The sequence below is a fragment of the Capricornis sumatraensis genome, chromosome 15, assembly GCF_032405125.1.
Source record: "Capricornis sumatraensis isolate serow.1 chromosome 15, serow.2, whole genome shotgun sequence".
Taxonomy (NCBI): Eukaryota; Metazoa; Chordata; class Mammalia; order Artiodactyla; family Bovidae; genus Capricornis; species Capricornis sumatraensis.
In genome coordinates this window covers 46558685-46579365 of record NC_091083.1, presented here as the reverse complement: position 1 = coordinate 46579365, position 20681 = coordinate 46558685, and the positions used below count along the sequence as shown (strand labels likewise).

General features: G+C 41.0%; 1 protein-coding gene across 3 annotated transcripts; it reads right to left on the bottom strand.

Moving 5' to 3' along the window:
• Positions 1-472: 472 nt before the first annotated feature.
• Positions 473-13147, bottom strand: LOC138091474 (prostaglandin F synthase 1-like). Of its 3 annotated transcripts, none has more exons than XM_068987322.1 (9): positions 13031-13147; positions 11131-11298; positions 10725-10841; positions 9396-9473; positions 8603-8725; positions 5769-5878; positions 4740-4905; positions 2805-2887; positions 486-738 (listed from the first exon to the last, which is right to left on the bottom strand). In XM_068987322.1, exons 1-9 carry the CDS (start codon positions 13112-13114, stop codon positions 696-698), a joined length of 972 nt encoding a protein of 323 aa, XP_068843423.1. In that variant the 5' UTR covers positions 13115-13147; the 3' UTR covers positions 486-695. The 3 variants fall into 3 exon arrangements, with proteins under 3 accessions (XP_068843425.1, XP_068843423.1, XP_068843424.1); XM_068987323.1 differs by lacking the exon at positions 486-738 and adding an exon at positions 785-1043; XM_068987324.1 differs by lacking the exon at positions 9396-9473 and having other exon boundaries at positions 473-738.
• Positions 13148-20681: the final 7534 nt, after the last annotated feature.

The following is a 20681-nucleotide window of genomic DNA, read 5'->3' as shown; positions in this document are numbered from 1 at the left end:
TAACAGCTAAGTCCTCCTGATTTCATTCACAGTCTTATCCTCCAGTAGGCTATTGACTCAAGAATTTCTCATTTTAATTGATATTTACTGATAATAAATGTGTTACTAAAGAATATTCTATAAAGTTTTGCTGAATTAATGAGGGAATGACAATCAATAAATCAATGGCAAAATATATAAAAATTCATCAAAATGCTAAGCATGGGCAAAAATTAAGAAATTAAATAAAAGAATAAGATATGCTGCTTTGTAGTAAGCAAAATATAATACTGAATTTTTAAGTCATATTTTTATTTTACCAAGATAATTATGCTAAGTTAAAAATAAGTAGAAAACCTGTAATTGAAGATCCTTTCCCTTTGTAAATGAAAACACACATGCATTTCTACAGGAAAATCATAAGGGAAAAGCACCAAATTTAAGTATTATTAAATGGGTTAATCACAGCTTATCTTTATTCTCTATCATTTCCTTTCAACTTTCCAAATTTTCTGTAATTTGCATTTTTTAACTATCATAAAAAAGTATTTTTACTTTGAAGTCTTTATTGTTTCATAAAATGTTTATTTTTTAAAAGGAAAGGCAGACTTTCAAACATTCAGACACTTCATTTAAGCACCTCCACCAAGTACAAAAATTCTCTTCATAGTCCTAGAAGCAAGTAATTCTCAAAGAACCACAGTGAGAGCTGAGAGTCAATATTCTTCAGAAAATGGATAGCCGGGCTGACCAACACCACTGAAAGAGAGGAGAAGGATTAACTTATTAAATCTGCCATGTTGTCAAAAACTGCTGCTCGATAGATGCAGTCAGGATATATTTGTCTAAATATGCAAACACGTCCCTCATTCTCCCCCGACAAGCACACCTGGAGGTGCCTGCTCCATGTGCACACGGCACCTGCACGTCCAGTCCCAACATTCACGTGTGATCTCCACTCCATAGTGACAGGTAGCTGGACTCAGGTTACAGTTTATATGAGAGCACAAGACCTAGGGCTAACTGTGGAGCCATTTCACACACCGGGAGAACTTCTTCAGTCCCTAGTTGATGAAAAGGTGCACAAATTAGCTGCCCTTTTCCACACACCCATGGATAAGCAAATACTGAGCACTCCAAAAATACAGAGCACCTCCATTAAGGAACTTGTCGTCTATAGGAGAGCTAGCATGCACACCTGAATATTCATACAGTTCAAAGCGGGATTATTACCTCTTTAACGTAGTCAAACATTGGTTATGCAGTAATACTGCTTTTTTCATTTTTCCCATGTTTTTACTTTTCTTTCAGAATTTGCCTTTTTCAATTTGATTCATTAAAGAATGCATTCGCAGCGATTCCAAGGACCAGGAGCCTGGCTAATGACCCGAGCCCACAAAGATAAATAAGTCTAGGCATTCACAGCCTAATGAAGGAAAACATACAATTATACTTAAAAACCTGTAAGTACAAAAAAGTAACTATCCACCTTTTTTACAATTCTCATGTCTTTTATCAGAAGCATTATAGCTATAAAAACAATAGGGAGAGTTTTGAAATCTGTCATTGGAAACAAAATTTCATTTCTCCAATAATTGTTATTGCCTTCTCTCTAAACTCCCTTCCAAATTCTCCCTGTTTGATTAGCCCTCTGTCCCATCAATCCTGACATCGTCCTGCAGTAATTAGGCAGCTGGAATTCAATGTTAGTGACTAAATCAAAGCCAAGATGGTAGGGGCTCCCCAGGGGATGGACCTCTGATGGACAAATACAACAGTGGTGTGAGTCTTGACTCAAGGAACCAGAGAGACCCAGACTATCTTACCTGAGTGTGTCCTGCTAGGCAGTCACTCACTGGAGGGTCAGTTATGCTCAAGATCTACTTGTAATTCAGTTTTGTGAGATAACAAGGATGAGGACATAGGAGTTGTAATAGGGAAGAAAGGGCAGTGAGAGATTGATCTGTAGGAAGTAGATGGTGTCTTGGTGAAGAAACGTCCATAAAGGAGAATGTCCACCAGACCCTTAGGGGACAGGGTGGAGGCAGGCCCACGTGACATTGTAGCACGGATGGATGTTGGCCTTTCTAGGACCTTCCTCCATTAAAAAACATCTACAATACATTTTATAGTTGTGTTGGGATTAACATGATTGCAGGCTTCCTAGGTGGCTCAGTGGTAAAGGATCCACCTGCAAAGCAGGAGACATGGGTTTGATCCCTGAGTCAGCAAATCCCCTGAAGAAGGAAATGGCAACTCACTTCAGTATTCTTACCTGGGAAATCCCAGGGACAGACGAGCCTAGTGGGCTACAGTCCATGTGATACCAAGAGTTGGAAATGACTGAGTGACTAAATAACAGCAAAACTTGAATGCAATTTATGATGGATTCATTATTATACAATTATTATTAATATAATAATTTTCCACTGATGTAGAAAGAAATAGAGATTAAACATGTTCACAGGACCCTGAAAGAATACAGGGCTGCAGGCCCTGTGCCTTCTGTGTTTCCTGGGTCCCTCAGTCTTGATAGGAGGCATACCAGGCACAGGGATTAGGGACACAAAGTAGTGAATTCACCAGGATGTCAACTCAGTGATTTTATTGATGGGCTGGCCTGGGCCCCATCACATTCCTCTTGGTCAGAGACAGAGCCCTGGAGGAAACCTCTGGTCTGAGGTCTGCAGGAAGCCCCTGGTTTACTCCTACTCTAGAAATCAGCACTGTTTTCCTAGATTTAAGCTTTTTAAAAGCTAAGTTCTCCTGCTGACCTGCCTGCCCCAGAAAACAGTATTTGTGGGAAACATAGGCAAGTCACTTACAGGTGAAATTCGTAATATCTTATATTTCTGTTGAGGCCATCGATTGCTTTCACGTCTTCTGGAGTCAGTTCAAACTCAAACACCTGGAAGGAAAGAAGAATCACATTGACCTATCCCCCAAGGAGCCAGCCTTCCCCTGGGGACTGGAGGACTTTCCAACTGGATGGAGACAAGAAGAGGGGACAGGGAAGCCATGTCTCTCCTCAGCTTCCAGATGAACAAGCCTTGGACCTTCTGCTGAGTTTTCACCTCTCCCTTCCCACACCTTCTCCTTCTCTGTTCACCTCACAAACATTACAGTGCATCAGTCACTTATCTTTCTAAGTGAATTACTTCAGACAAAAAATCTAAAACCGTTTTCTTTTTTCCAAACACACTGCTTTTAGACACTCCAGACTCGATACCTGAACTTGAGCTGACATTAGACTGATTGCCTCTCCCCAACACACCCTAAGGGTGACAGCATTCAGCTGAAGCAATGTGGGAAGGAGGCTCCCCTGAGAAAGCCTGTTCAGGAATCTGATATCAAACTACTCATTATCTATGATTGGATCTAAAAAAAAACTTTATGTATATACCTTCCTGGGGAGAGTTATGAAAAGTGTTTAAACATTAAGGAACAACAAATTATTAAAAATTCACTTTATAACAATGAAATGGAAAGCTCAATTTTGTAAAGAAATTCATTTTCTCCAATGAGTTCTCTTGTTTCAATGCAACATAAACCAAAGACTTAAACGCATATTCTGTTGTGGAAGTTGGTATAGTGATACTGAATTTTAAATAAGAGAAGAACTAGTCAAAAGCAGTCAAGACATCCTTAAAATAGAAGAATGTACCATACTGAAAAGCAAAACTTATTTTTTACTTCAGTAGCACAGTACAGAAATCGTTAAATAGAAATGAGTGGGCAGAAATGTACTTATGGACACATGATATGTGGCAGAGTTGACAAGGAAAATCTGTGGAAAATATGGACAGTTGTTTTTGTTATTCAGTCACTTAGTATGTCTGACTCTTTGTGACCCAAAAGGAAGAGGTTTTTCTCCCCACTCACTGACTGAGAATCATATCACTGTGCTGAAAAGAAGACTAGGTTAGTTACCTTATTCTAGCCAATAAAAATTATACAGAGGAGTCTTCAGGCTCCTCTGACAAGAGCCACATCCACCTGCTAAAGCAGAACTCCTGAGCTGCTCAGCACTGAACTGCAAATGCACAAAAGAGCCCAGCCTAGAGGACAATAGCAGAGCTGAGTACAGGCTCATTTTCAAACCACAGATTCAGATACACAAATGAACTCTGCATTAAATCCTGAAACTGGGGAGAGTTTCCTGTACAGCTAAGGGCAGAATAATCATCTCCTACAAATAAATCAAAAGAGAAACAACCTAGCTAAAGTGGACAAAGTCATTAAGAGGAACTTCACAAAGACAGAAACTCAAAAAGATTAAATGTATGAAGATGAAAGCCTATTAGTATTCAGGGAAATAGTAATAAAACCACAAGGCTTTGGAAGTTAAAGAAAATTTTTGTGCCCCCAAATTCACATGTTATGGTGTTAAAAATGGAGCCTTTGTGGGAGGAGTAAGTCATGATGTCAGAGGCCTCACAAATGAGATTTCAAGAATATCATATTCATATAAGAGACTTGGGAGAGCTCTGTTTCCCCTCCAACATGTAAAGATACAAGGAGAAGCCTGTGACCTGGAGGAGAGCCCTCACCCAACCACACAGGTACCCTGATCTCAGATCTACAGCTTCACAACTGTGAGAAACAAATTTAATTTTTTTCACAGCCACTCAGCCTGTGGTATTTTGATAGAGCAGTTCAAACAGTCTAGGAAAAATCACATAATGCAATTTTATCAATTGAGAACAGAGAAAGTAAGATATTTTCCTTCGGAGCCCTCTGCCCACAGCCCTGCTCATCACCTGCATGTTCTCTTTGATCCACTTCTTGTTGTTACCCTTGGCCAGAACCACAACCCCGCGTTGTATCTGGTAGCGAAGGGCAATCAGAGCTGCTGTTTTCTTGTGCTTTTGAGCAATGGCAGAGAGAACTGGGTCCTCCAGGAGAACGGGGTGGTTTGGGTTCACCCTGGAAGGAATTTCAGAAATGCTGAGGAGCTGAGACTATGCAGTTTCTAAGGAGGCTTTTCACAAAGAACAAGTAGGTCCACTCTAGGCCAGAGCTTCCCAAAGTGTGGTCCAGGGACCGGCAGCATCAGCATCACTTGGGATATTATTAGAAATACAAATTCCATGGCTGAGCTTAAGACAAACTGAATCAGAACCTCAACTGAATCACTTCCCATTCTGTGTTTACAGAGCTCTGCAGGTGATTCGGATGCATTATTGAGTTGAGACCAGAATGCCAAATTGTGGATTATTTTCTTTAATTCTCAGGGGTTGTTTTTCTTCTGCAATCGAGGGCATGAATAGAGAAACAGTAGGGAAAGCCCAAGAATTCTTTTTAAATTTCACTTTTTAAGGTACTGATAAATATTGAGTAGTCTCAAAAATAAGAGACATTTATTTTATCATTATTTTTCTATAGATGTTCATAGAAATGCTTCAAACTGAATTTTTTTCTATCATGATATACTGAGCATATTATTATCCCAAATTTAGATTTAAGGTAAGTGAGGTTTGCAACATCTCTTTTTACAAATGTGTTCATTAGTTTAAAAGTAAATCATGACATCAGCCTGTGTCTCTGGTCTCAACCGGGGGATTCTATATAGATTTCAATGCAGATATTTGTTATTGATGAGTCTACAAGCTAATACAATGTAGAAAAATTGTCTGGGTGATGGGAAGATAAAAGAGAAGGATTCATTTCATCCCACCCCTCTCTCCCCTCTGCCTATGAGAGTTATCTGAGTGCTGTGTTATTTAAATTATTTCATCAAAAATTGAATTTCAGGGCAACTCCCCGTTGTTTTCATTAGGATTCAATACCATTCTTTTACTCGTTGGGATCCCAGAGCAGCATAGGCAACAAGAACAATTTCATGTGACTTGCAGAAATCCAACAGTTTCCCTTGGTTGAGATAAGGGTGACATTCCACCTGTAGAATGCCCAAAGAGAAGAGTGTCAGATTATATGCAAAGGCAATATTAATATGACAGAGAAAGACTAAAAGTTTTCAAAGGCTAAAGGAAACAGTAGAACATTAAATGAAAACTGGAAATGCCAACATCAACAGAAAAACAGAAAAAAGTGTATTTATACAGTTAATTTTATAATAGACAAGGCTAGGAGAACCAGTCCAAGACTGAGTAATCAAAAGCTATGCTATACATTTGATTATATCAGTTCAGTTCAGTTCAGTCACTCAGTCATGTCGAATTCTTTGTGACCCCTTGAATTGCAGCACGCCAGGCCTCCTTGTCCATCACCAACTCCCGGAGTTCACTCAGACTCACGTCCATTGAGTCCGTGATGCCATCCAGCCATCTCATCCTGGGTTGTCCCCTTCTCCTCCTGCCCCCAATCCCTCCCAGCATCAGAGTCTTTTCCAATGAGTCAACTCTTCGCATGAGGTAGCCAAAGTACTGGAGCTTCAGCTTTAGCATCATTCCTTCCAAAGAAATCCCAGAGTTGATCTCCTTCAGAATGGACTGGTTGGATCTCCTTGCAGTCCAAGGGACTCTCAAGAGTCTTCTCCAACACCACAATTCAAAAGCATCAATTCTTCAGCACTCAGCCTTCTTCACAGTCCAACTCTCACATCCATACATGACTGCTGGAAAAACCATAGCCTTGACTAGATATGCAGATGACACCACCCTTATGGCAGAAAGTGAAGAGGAGCTAAAAAGCCTCTTGATGAAAGTGAAAGAGGAGAGTGAAAAAGCTGGCTTAAAGCTCAACATTCAGAAAACGAAGATCATGGCATCTGGTCCCATTACTTCATGGGAAAGAGATGGGGAAACAGTAGAAACAGTGTCAGACTTTATTTTGGGGGGCTCCAAAATCACTGCAGATGGTGACTGCAGCCATGAAATTAAAAGACGCTTACTCCTTGGGAGAAAAGTTATGACCAACCTAGATAGTATATTTAAAAGTAGAGACATTACCTTGCCAACTAAGGTCCGTCTAGTCGAGGCTATGGTTTTTCCTGTGGTCATGTGAGAGTTGGACTGTGAGAGTTGGACTGTAAAGAAGGCTGAGCACCAAAGAATTGATGAGTTTGAACTGTGGTATTGGAGAAGACTCTTGAGAGTCCCTTGGACTGCAAGGAAATACAACCTGTCCATTCTGAAGGAGATCAGCCCTGGGATTTCTTTGGAAGGAATGATGCTGAAGCTGAAGCTCCAGTACTTTGGACACCTCATGCGGAGAGTTGACTCATTGGAAAAGACTCTGATGCTGGGAGGGATTGGGGGCAGGAGGAGAAGGGGACAACCCAGGATGAGATGGCTGGATGGCATCACGGACTCGATGGACGTGAGTCTGAGTGAACTCCGGGAGTTGGTGATGGACAAGGAGGCCTGGCGTGCTGCGATTCATGGGGTCACAAAGAGTTGGACTTGACTGAGCGACTGAAATGAACTGAACTGACTAGACAGACCTTAGTCGACAAAGTAATGTCTCTGCTTTTGCATATACTATCTAGGTTGGTCATAACTTTTCTTCCGAGGAGTAAGCGTCTTTTAATTTCATGGCTGCAATCACCATCTGCAGTGATTTTGGAGCCCAAAAAATAAAGTCTGACACTGTTTCCACTGTTTCTCCACCTATTTCCCATGGAGTGATGGGACCAGATGCCATGATCTTCGTTTTCTCAATGTTGAGCTTTAAGCCAACTTTTTCACTCTCTTCTTTCACTTTCATCAAGAGGCTTTTTAGCTCTTCTTCACTTTCTGCCATAAGGGTGGTGTCATCTGCATATCTGAGGTTATTGATATTTCTCCCGGCAGTCTTGATTCCAGCTTGTGTTTCTTCCAGTCCAGTGTTTCTCAAGATGTACTCTGCATAGAAGTTAAATTAGCAGGGTGACAATATACAGCCTTGATGTACTCCTTTTCCTCTTTGGAACCAGTCTGTTGTTCCATGTCCAGTTCTAACTGTTGCTTCCTGACCTGCATACAGATTTCTCAAGAGGCAGGTCAGGTGGTCTGCTATTCCCATCTCTTTCAGAATTTTCCACAGTTTATTGTGATCCACACAGTAAAAGACTTTGGCATAGTCAATAAAGCAGAAATAGATGTTTTTCTGGAACTCTCTTGCTTTTTTAAATGTTTCATAAATTACTAGTATCACCTTGAGCCTTTAACTTCATCCTCTAACCTGGATGATTTTCATCACCCCCAACACATTTTTTTTGAACTGTACTCCCTGTTTAAGACTCATAAATGCTGAGACAACTAGACCAAGAATTCAGACATCAGAACCCCACACAAACCCTTAAAATCCATCTCAGCTGTTGTGACTCTTTATTAATTTACCTCTGATTCCATGTTTTCATTGTCTTCCTTCCTGTATGCAGTTCTCTTCAGGGCACTTTTCCCTCCATCTGCTTATTCTTTCATCTCAGGGAAACGCCTCCTTCTTCTAGTTCTGAGTTCTACCCACAGTTTAGAAGGAAGGCATCCCACCTTTTCCACCCAGACTGTCAAGCAGAGATACTGCTACAGATTCTATTCACACCATCTAGAGTGGCTCTGCTCTCTAGAATCCGCTGACCTACAAAGGTCAGATGAACAGGAGGGGAGGACAGACAGACATCTGGCTCCAGGGCAAGAAGGAGGTTCTGAAGAGCAGGAGGGAGAGGAGCTGAGCTGCTCACCTGGTTGCAGACGGGCTTGTACTTGAGCCCCGGCTTGTTCAGGATCTTCTCCAGCTGCTTGTGGTTGAAGTTGGACACGCCGATGGACTTGGTCAGCCCTGCATCCTTACACTTCTCCAGGGCCTGGGAGGGAGGGGTGGTGAACAATTACACGGAATGTTAGAGCAAGAATAAATGCGTCAAATCATCAGTAATCACACTCATCCATCAAAAATTACTCTTGACTATCAAGAAGAAAAATCAGGAAGAAGATCATGATATAAAAGGAATTATGGCCCCCTCCTTAGAAAAAAACCCCAAAAGACATATCACATGAAAGGAAAGAGATGCCTGTCTGCTGCTAAGTCACGTCAGTCGTGTCCGACTCTGTGTGACTCCATAGATGGCAGCCCACCAGGCTCCCCCGTCCCTGGGATTCTCCAGGCAAGAACACTGGAGTGGGTTGCCATTTCCTTCTCCAGTGCAGGAAAGTGAAAAGTGAAAGTGAAGTTGCTCAGTCGTGTCTGACTCTTCGCGACCCCAAGGACTGTAGCCTACCAGGCTCCTCCATCCATGGGATTTCCCAGGCAAGAGTACTGGAGTGGGTTGCCATAACTGCCCCCATATTCTCCTCCTTCGTTCCTCTTTGTGAACATTTCAGCAATGGTTTCCTCCCCACAACACCAGCATCCATGCCCTTAGATTCATGAACTGCTGAGTCTGATGGTCCACAGCCCATTCTCACAGGTGGAAGAAATGAAGGAGGTTCCTCCTCTGCTGACTCCTCCTTTTGTTCTCTCCTCCCTGGACTCACCTCCCACGTGTGACAGAGATCCACTGAGTCAAATATCAGTTTTCCATTTTCATCTTTTGGAAGTAATTCCTTCCCTGGCTGGAATGGAAGCAGTCATTTTAGAGATGTCACAGAATAATTTTCCTGCATTTAGCCAGGCTGCCATACACCAGGGATTAAACCTCCATTAGGTAGGTTTACAACTTTCTAGATGCTAATATTTGCAATGTGATTTGCATATATAGAGTTGTCAGCAATGTCTTTAATAGGGAGACTTATTTTAATGTCTTATATTCAATTTATGTTGTAATAAATACAATCTTTCTAGGTTCTAAAAGGGACACACAGTGACTTCTCTGAATTTTCTCTGTTCCTTGTACTTAACCTATTTTGAAATACCTTTCTGTGCTGGGAATGGCAGTAAGTTACATGACACAATTTCCAGAATAAAAATTTCGATCTTGACCTGGGCTAGATTTCAGATTTCCTTTTTCCTCTGAGCATCAGATGCCCTAGGGCAGGCATGTGAACCATCAAGGTTCTTTTTGGTTGCTATGGAATGTGGACCATCCAGACATGCTCTCAAATGTTCATGGCCATGATGAGCCTTAGGCAGCCCCAAGGCCATATTTGTCACTAATGAAAAATGTTCAATAAAAATAAAGCAAACCATAAGTAGTGCCATGATAAAGGATAGAAAAAAGAAGACATTTCTGAAGAGCACTGTAACCCTCAATTCTTCCTGTGGCTGGGATTTGTCATCCACATAGTCCATGAAACTATTTTGCATTGTATGGCTTGAGTATATTTCTGTGACTTGAAATCAAGAGTTCGAAGTAATAATATTCTTAATGGTTAAGTGCAGTCCACAAGCATAAACCTGAAGACCAGGGAGAGTGTAGGCAAGGTCTCCCAAGTCCCTATAAAGGTATGAGGTTTAGACACACCCTGAGGGAGCGCCGCCAAATCTGCTCACCTAGAAAGAGTGAAAGACAAGATAAACTCATCATATTCAATGCAAGGCAGTGTCATGCTCATCACAGCTGCACCAAACTCTTGGTTCATGAAATCTCCAGTCATAACCAGGACTGCATGCAGAACTGACTTATTTTATTTCCTTTAATTTTTCAATCAGAGCCTCAGATTATTAACTCCTTTCTCTGGGAGACATGTAAGGGGGTCAAAGAAACTCAGTAAAAAAAATGATCACAAATGATTACTTGGGGGATTCTACTGTAGTGTAATCATCACTACAACCTATTAAGACAAATCTTAATTCAACCATCTGTGCAAGTTGATGAACATTCTAACACAAGACATGACATTGGTGTGATCACACAAATTTCCAACCTTCAGAGCCAGTGGAAAATGAATAATATAGAGATCAACATAGTCCAGTTGAAGCTTTTTCAGTGACCTTTCCAAGGCTGGTCGGACCAACTCTGGTCGAAAGGATGTGCACCAAAGCTGTAGAGGTTAGAGAATAAAAATTGTATTAATAATACTTTAGGTAATTATTTTTGGCAGTACCATGTGGCTTGTAGGATATTACTTCCCCAACCAAGGTTCAATCCTGGCTTATGGAAGAAAGCACCAAGTTGTAACCACCGAACCACCAGGAAACTCTAATACTTTAGTAATGTACCAATAAACATAATTCACTAAACAATTCTTCACCAAATGATCCTGTTTTATAATTGTCACCTGGGCACAATCACTTGCACACATGTGCACACACTCACAACACACACAGTACCTTTGAAGTGCAGAATATGTCTTCTCTCTTCACAGTGCCATCTGCAATCTTCCTTTGAATGGCCTGTCCAACCTGCTCTTCATTTTGGTAAAAATGAGCACAGTCAATATGGCGGAACCCAACCTCTATAGCGAATGGGGTGAATTCCAGAGCTTCCTTCTTAGCAACCTACATAAGCAACAAAGGTTTAAGTTGAATATCCACATAAGAAATTGCTAGGCACAAGCTTTGATCTTCCCAAGAATCAACTTTTTTCTGTCTTTGGTTAGTTCTTCATGTTTAGTGACGAACACATGACAGCTTCCCATAACATTCCTAATGAGTAATTAAATGGTCACCACCCAGAAACCCATCAACATCAGGTGATCAGTGGTTGATTGCTGTCATCAGAGGATGGCAAGACCACCTCTAGGTTCAATGATTTGCTGGAAGAACCCCAGGGACTCAACAAAATGTTGTAGTCATGAATATGATTTATAATGTGGGGTGTTTGAAGCAAAATGAACAAAGTTACAATGTTCCTGGTGAAAGTATCAGAACCAACGTGAAAGCTTCTGAGACTTCTGTCCACCAGTGAAGCCACACAGACAGAATACAATGAAAAAAATTGTATCTCTCCAAGGTGTACAATGTGATGTTCTCATAAATGTTGCTCCTGTTATTCACTCACTCTGTCTGTCAGATTCTTTGCAACTCCATGGACAATAGCATGCCAGGCTTCCCTGTTCTTCACTAACTCCCAGAGTTTGCTCAAACTCGTGTCCACTGGGCCAATGATGCCATCAAACCATCTCATCCTCTGTCACCTCCTTCTCCTCCTGCCCTCAATCTTTCCCAGAATCAGGGTCTTTTCCAATGAGTCAGCATTAGCATCAGGTAGCCAAAGTACTGGAGCTTCAGCTATAGCATCAGTCATTCCAAGGAATATTCAGGTTTGATTTCCTTTAGGATTGATTTGTTTGATCTGCTTGCTGTCCAAGGTACTCTCAAGAGTCTTCTCCAGCATCACATTTCGAATGCATCTTCTTCAGCAGTTATGGTCCAACTCTCACATCCATACATGACTACTGGAAAAACCATAACTTTGACCATATGGACCTTTGTTGGCAAAGTAATATCTCTGATTTTTAATGTCCAAGTTTGTCACAGCTTTTCTTCCAAGGAGCAACCTTCACAGTGATTTTGAAGCCCCAAAAAAATAAAGTCTGTTCCAATTAAAATAAATAAATTTATATTTTTTAAAAAAAGAAAAAAAATGATAAAATTTAAAAAAATAAAAAATAAATAAATAAAGTCTGTCAGTGTTACCATTTTCCCCATCTATTTGCCAAGAAGTTATGGAAATAGATGTCATGGGCTCAGTTTTTTTTTAATGGGGCATTTTAAGCCAACTTTTTCACTCTCCATTTTTACCTTCATCAAGAGGCTGTTTAACTCCTCTTCATTTTCTGCCATTATTGTGGTGTCATCTACATATCTAACATTATTGATATTTCTCCCAGCAATCTTGATTCCAACGTGAGCTTCATCCATTTATTTATTTATTATTTTACATAATAAAATGCACAGAGAAATTTTGCAATTGCAGTCACCCTCAAAGGAGAGCAGCTGACAGTGTTCTTGACAGCCGAGTCTCACCACTTCTGCCAAGCTGGGAAAGAGATGGAAACTGGAGTGGAACCCAGAGTAATCTGCAGGTGAGCACAGCCTCAGACCCTGATACAGAGTGAAGACTGAATGCTTTCTTCCCTTTCATAGGGATTGGTTCTAGCCTGGTTGGTGGAACAATGTGATGCTCCCAGAGTCACACTGGGCTCAATGACTTGATAATCCATGTCCCCTTACTCTCATGTTGCATCTGTCTACTATTTATATCTCAACCACTAACCCCTACTGTTACCTCTTCAGGTGCATAGGTTCCAAATCCCAGGACAGGAATGAAGTGGCCATCATTAAGTTTCACCTTCTGTCGTGTGGGATCCATTGTTGTTTCTTCCCTGAGTAAGTAGACTCTGATTTTTTTCTTCTCCACAGGTTAGGAAAAACAGGAAGGTAACACCCCAGCTGCACCATCCAATGTTAGCAGATATATTGTAGGAGGAGCATGATTAAACCAGTTTCCATTGTGTAACAACAGGATTGAAATCAGCTAACTTATTTGTTTTTTCTTATCAGTAAAACATTATTACCTAATGACGATCTGTGCTGAAAAATTACTGACCATATGTTAGACTAGAAATTTCCACAAGAGCAATATTTTTCACTTTTCTATTTCAAAGCCAATTTTGATCAAATATCAATTGAAACAACTGTCTTACAATGAAAACATACACACATACACAAACCACACAATGACCCAGAGGGATGGTACGGGGAGGGAGGTGAGAGGGGGGTTCAGGATGGGGAACACATGTACACCCGTGGCAGATTCATGTCGATGTATGGCAAAACCAATACAATATTGTAAAGTAATTAGCCTCCAATTAAAATAAATAAATTTAAATTTAAAAAAAAGTCCTGAATGTATAAAAATAATAATAAAATAATTTAAAAAAATTTTTTCAAAATGTTACCCTTTAATAAAGAATCAAAACTTCAAATGAAAATAGATTTGCCCTTTTACATTTCCCACCAGCAAAATTATTTTGCTTGCAGCTCTGACTGGTGAAATCCCGAACAGGATACATAACCAGACATTTTGGCAAAGTACTTATTGGAGGTTAATTATTAACAGCCTTAGGATACCATGTGCACTGTGAAAAGAGACTATGAATGTTTACACCTGTACCTAGTTATATAACTTTTAGGTACTGTCATGATGGAAACAGTGTCAGATTTTATTTTGGGGGGCTCCAAAGTCAGTGCAGATGGTGATTGTAGCCATGAAATTAAAAGAGGCTTACTCCTTGGAAGGAAAGTTATGACCAACCTAGATAGTATATTCAAAAGCAGAGACATGACTTTGCCAACAAAGGTCCATCTAGTCAAGGCTATGGTTTTTCCAGTGGTCACATAGGGTTGTGAGAGTTGGGCTGTGAAGAAAGCTAAGTGCTTAAGAATTGATACTTTTGAACTGTGGTGTTGGAAAAGACTCTTGAGAATCCCCTGGACTACAAAGAGATCCAACCAGTCCATTCTAAAGGAGATCAGTCCTGGGTGTTCATTGGAAGGACTGATGCTAAAGCTGAAACTCCAATACTTTGGCCACCTGATGCGAAGAGTTGACTTATTGGAAAAGACTCTGATGCTGGGAGGGATTGAGGGCAGGAGAAGGATGCGACAGAGGATGAGATGGCTGGATGGCATCACCGACTCGATGGACATGAGTTTGGGTGAACTCTGGGAGTTGGTAATGGACAGGCAGGCCTGGTGTGCTGCATTTCATGGGGTCACAAAGAGTTGGACACAACTGAGTGACTGAACTGAACATAATGTAACTGATACATATTTTACATTATCTACTAAATGTTATACATTATTCATAAAAGAAAAATCTATTTTAAAAATTTTAAATACAACAAATTTGCAAAGAGTAATGGAAATTGTGATACACTGATGCACGGGGATGTTGTGAAGACAAATAAAATTTAATATATGCTGTGATGTCAGCAAAATGACATCATGTGAGCTAGGAGGACTGAATTCTTCCATGGAAAGATAAGAAAAGAAAGAGAAGGCAGCTGAAAAACCTTCTAGGAGTTCTGGGAAACAGTCACATATCTATAGCAACAAAGTGAACATGCAACTAGGTAAAATCCAGAACAGAGTGACAGGGAACTTCATTATGTTTTTACTCACCTGTCTCCTCCTCCATAGTCAGTCTCTCCCATCAGAAAGCTTCCATAAGCCTCTTAGCCTTACCTGTCAGAGGGCAGACAGAATGAAAACCACAATAACAGAAACCTAATCAAACTGATCACATGGAACATAGACTTGTCAAATTCAAGAACTATGAGCCATGTCATCTAGGGCCACCCAAGATGGACGGGTCATGGTGGAGCATTCTGACAAAACGTGATCCACTGGAGAAGGGAATGGCAAACCACTTCAGTATTCTTACCTTGAGAACCCCATGAACAGTATGAAAAGGTAAGAAGATATGACATTGAAAGATGCACTCCCCAGGTCAGAAGGTGCCCAATATGCTGTTGAAGAAGAGTGGAGAAATAATTTCAGAAAGAATGAAGAGATGGAGTCAAAGCGAAAATTACGCCTAGTTGTGGATGTGACTGGTGAGGGAAGTAAAGTCCGATGCTGTAAAGAGCAATATTGCATAGGAACCTGGAATGTTATGTCCATGAATCAAGGTAAATTGGAAGTGGTCACACAGGAAATGGCAATAGTGAACATAGACATTTGAGGAATCAGTGAACTAAAATGAACTGGAAAGGGTAAATCTAACTCAGATGACCATTATATCTACTACTGTGGCCAGGAATCCCTTCAAAGAAATGGAGTAACCATCAAAGCCAACAAGAGTCTGAAATGCAGCATTTGGTCCCAATCTCATAAACGACAGAATGATCTCTGTTCATTTCCAAGGCAAACCATTCATTATCACAGTAACCCAATCTATGCCCCAACCAGTAATGCTGAAGAAGCTGAAGCAGAGTGGTTCTATGAAGACCTACAAGACCTTCTAGAACTAACACCAAAAAAAAGAAAAGAAAACAGATGTCCTTTTCATCATAGGGGACTGGAATGCAAAAGTATGAAGTCAAGAGATACCTGGAGTAACAGGCAAATTTGGCCTTGGAGTACAGAATGAAACAGGGCAAAGGCTAACAGAGTTTTCTCAAGAGAATGCACCAGTCATAGCAAACACTCTCTTTCAACAACACAAAAGAAGACTCTACACATGGACATCACCAATGGTCAATACCGAAATCAGATTGATTATAGTCTTTGCAGCCAAAGATGGAGAAGCTCTATACAGTCAACACAAAAAAGACTGGGAGCTGACTATGGCTCAGATCATGAACTCCTCATTGCCAAATTCAGGCTTATATTGAAGAAAGTAGGGTAAACCACTAGACCATTCATATTTGACCTTAATTAATCCCTTACAATTATATAGTGGAAGGGACAAATAGATTTAAGGGATAATATCTGACAGACAGAGTGCTTGAAGAACTGTGGACAGAGGTTTGTGATATCATACAGGAGGCAGTGATCAACCATCTCCAAGAAAAAGAAATGCAAAGAGGCAAAATGGTTGTCTGTTAGTTCAGTCACTCAGTTGTGTCCAACTCTTTGCAATGCCATGGACGGCAGCACGACAGCCATCCCTGTCCATCACCAACTCTTGGAGCTTTATCAAAGTCACGTTCATTGAGTCGGTGATGTCATCCAACCATCACATCCTCTGTCATCCCCTTCTCCTTCTGCCTTCAATCTTTCCCAGAATCAGGATCTTTTCAAATGAGTCAGTACTTCACATCAGGTGGCCAAAGCATTGGAGTTTCAGCTTCAGAATCAGTCTTTCCAATGAATATTCAGGATTGATCTTTAGGATGGACTGGTTGGATCTCCTTGCTATCCAAGGGACTCTCAAGAGTCTTCTCCAACACCACAGTTTAAAAACATCAATTCTTCAGTGCTCAGTTTTCTTTATACTCCAACTCTCACATCCATACATGACTACTGGAAAAATCATAGCCTTGATGAGATGGAATTTTGTTGGCAAAGTAATGTCTTTTCTTTTTAATATGCTGTCTAGGTTGGTCATAATTTTCCTTCCAAGGAGTAAGCATCTTTTAATTTCACGGCTGCAGTCACCATCTGCAGTGATTTTGGAGCCCCAAAATATAAAGTTTGTCACTGTTTCCACTCTTTTCCCATCTATTTCCATGAAGTGATGGGACCAGATGCCATGATCTTAGTTTTCTGAATGTTGAGTTTTAGGCCAACTTTTTCACTCTCCTCTTTCACTTTTATCAAGAGGCTCTTTAGTCTTTCTTCCCTTTCTGTCATAAGGGTGGTGTCATCCATCTGCATATCTGAGGTTATTGATATTTCTCCCAGCAGCCTTGATTGGTGCTTGTGCTTCAACCAGACCAGCATTTCTCATGAGGAACTCTGAATATAAGTTAAATAAGCAGGGTGACAATATACAGCCTTGATGTACTCCTTTCCCTATTTGTAACGAGTTTATTGATTGTCTGAGGAGGCCTTTAAAATAGCTGAGAAAATAAGAGAAGCTAAAGGCAAAAGAGAAGAGGAAAGATATACCCATTTGAATTGAGTTTCAAAGAATAGCAAGGAAAGATAAGAAAGCCTTCCTCCATGATCAATGCAAAGAAATAGATTAAAATAATAGAATGGGAAAGACTAGAGATCTCTTCAAAACATTAGAGAAATCAAGGGAACATTTCATGCAAAGATGGGCACAATAAAGGACAGAAATGGTATGAACCTAACAGAAGCAGAGGATACTAAGAAGAGGTGGCAAGAATACACAGAAGAACTATACAAAAAAGATCCTCACAACCCAGATAATCATGAAGGTGTGATCATTCACCTAGAGCCAGATATCCTGGAATGGGAAGTCAAGTGGGCCTTAGGAAGCATCACTACAAACAAAGCTAGTGGAGGTGATGGAGTTCAAGTTGAGCTATTTCAAATCTTAAAAGATGATGCTGTGAAAGTGCTGCACTCAATATGCCAGCAAATTTGGAAAACTCAGCAGTGGCCAGAAGACTGGAAAAGTCAGTTTTCATTCCAATCCCAACGAAAAGCAATGCCAAAGAATGTTCAACCTACCACACAATTGCACTCATCTCACATGCTATCATAGTGGTACTCAAAATTCTCCAAGCCAGGCTTCAACAGTACATGAACCATGAACTTCCAGATGTTCAGGCTGGATTTAGAAAAGGCACAGGAATCAGAGAACAAATTGCCAACATCCACTGGATCATAGAAAAAGCAGGAGAGTTCCAGAAAAACATCGGCTTCATTGACTATGCCAAAGCCTTTGACTGTGTAGATCACAACAAAGTGTGGAAAATCCTAAAGAGATGGGAATGCAAGATCACCTTACCTGCCTCCTGAGAAATCTGTATGCAGATCAAGAGGCAACAGTTAGAACTGGACATGGAACAACAGACTACTTCCAAGTCGGGAAAACAGTACATCAAGGCTGTATATTGTCACCCTATTTATTTAACTTCTATGCAGAGTACATCATGCGAAATGTCAGGCTGGATGAAGCACAAGCAGGAACCAAGATTGCTGGGAGAAATATCAATAACCTCAGATACACAGATGACACTACCCTTATGGCAGAAAGGGAAGAAAAACTAAAGAGCCTCTTGGTGAGAGTGAAAGAGAAGACTGAAAATGTTGACTTAAAACTCAGCATTCAGAAAACTAAGATCATGGCATCTGGTCCCATCCCTTCATGGCAAATAGATGGGAAAACAATGGAAACAGTAAAAGACTTCATTTTGGGGGGCTCCAAAGTCACTGCAGATGGTGACTGCAGCCAGAAATTAAAAGACGCTTACTCCTTAGAAGAAAAGTTATGACCAACCTAGATAGCATATTCAAAAGCAGAGACATTACTTTGCCGACTAAGGTCCGTCTAGTCAAGGCTATGGTTTTTCCTGTGGTCATGTATGGATGTGAGAGTTGGACTGTGAAGAAGGCTGAGCACCGAAGAATTGATGTTTTTGAACTGTGGTATTGGAGAAGACTCTTGAGAGTCCCTTGGACTGCAAGGAAATACAACCTGTCCATTCTGAAGGAGATCAGCCCTGGGATTTCTTTGGAAGGAATGATGCTGAAGCTGAAACTCCAGTACTTTGGCCACCTCATGTGAAGAGTTGACTCATTGGAAAAGACTCTGATGCTGGGAGGGATTGGGGGCAGGAGGAGAAGGGGACGACCGAGCATGAGATGGCTGGATGGCATCACTGACTCGATGGATGTGAGTCTGAGTGAACTCCGGGAGTTGGTGATGGACAGGGAGGCCTGGCATGCTGCAATTCATGGGGTTGCAAAGAGTTGGACTCGACTGAGCAACTGAACTGAACTGAACATTCACGGTGTAGGGATTCCAGAAGCAAAAGGGAGGGTGAAAGGGGCAAAAAATGTATCTAATGAAATTATGGCTACAATTTTCTGAACCTGGGACTTACCTGGTGGTCCAGTGCTTCCACTGCAGGGGGCACAGGTTTTGAAACTGGCTGGGGAACTATTTATCAAAGGTGATTAAAGTCATGAGATGGGGGATGTTCCTGGATTACCTGGATCACTCTGGTGTAATCAGAGTCCTTATACATGGGACTTGGGAGGGTTGTAGTCCCAGAGAAGGTGGGAAGATAGGAGCATTAGATAAGAGAATCCAAGGCACTATTCACTGTCTCTGAAGATGGCAGAAGAGTCTCCAAGACAAAAAATGAAGTGTTTTCTTGTTGTACAGTGACATAGTCACATATGACTCTGCACCCCATGGACTACAGCACACAAAGACCCCTGTCCTTCACTATCTCCCCGGGTTTGCTCAAACGCATGTCCATTGAGTCAGTGATGCCATCAAACCAGCTCATCCTCTGTCATGCCCTTCTCCTCCTGCCCTCATTCTTCCCCAGCATCAGGATCTTTTCCCAGTGAATCAGCTCTTTGCATCAGGGGGCAAAATGTTGGAGCTTCACATCAGTCCTTCCAATGAATAATCAGGGTTGTTTTCTTTTAGGATTGACTGGTTTGTTCTCCTTGCTGTTGAAGGGACTAAGAGTCTTCTCCAGAACCACAGTTCAAAAGCATCCATTCTGCGGCACTCAGCCTTCTTTATGGTTCCACTCTCACATTCATACATGACTATTGTAAAAAAAACATAACTTTGACTATATGGACCTTGGTAGGAAAAGTGATGTCTCTGCTTTTAATACATTTTAATACAATTTTAACACATTGTCTAGGTTTGTCAGATTTCTTTTTTTTCAAGGAACAAGTGTCTTAATTTTGTAGCTGCAGTCATGGTTCACAGTGACTTTTGAGCCCAGGAAAATAAAGTCTATCACTGTTTCCATTTTTCCCCTATCTATTTGCCATAAAGTGATGGGACTGGATAGGCTTCCTGGTGGCACTAGTGGTAAAGAACCTGCCTGCCAATGCAGGAGACATAAGTGGCATGGACTCTACACCTGGGTCAGGAAGATTCCCTGAAGGAAGGCATGGCAATCCACTCCAGTATCCTTGCTCAGAGAATCCCATGCACAATGGAGCCTGCCTGGCTACAGTCCATAGGGTTGCAAGAGTCAGACATGACTGAAGTGACTTAGCATGCACTCATGCATGATGTGACTGATTGCAATGATCTTATTTTCTTGAATGTTGAAATTTAAGCCAGGCTTTTCACTGTCTTCTGCCACCTTCATCAGGAGGCTCTTAATTCCTCTTTGCTTTCTGCTAGAAAGGTGGAGTCATCTGCATAACTGAGATTATTGCTATTTCTCCCAGCAATCTTGATTCCAGCTTGTGATTCATCCAATCCTGTACTTAGCTTGATGTACTCCACATATAAGTCAAATATGCAGGGTGATGAT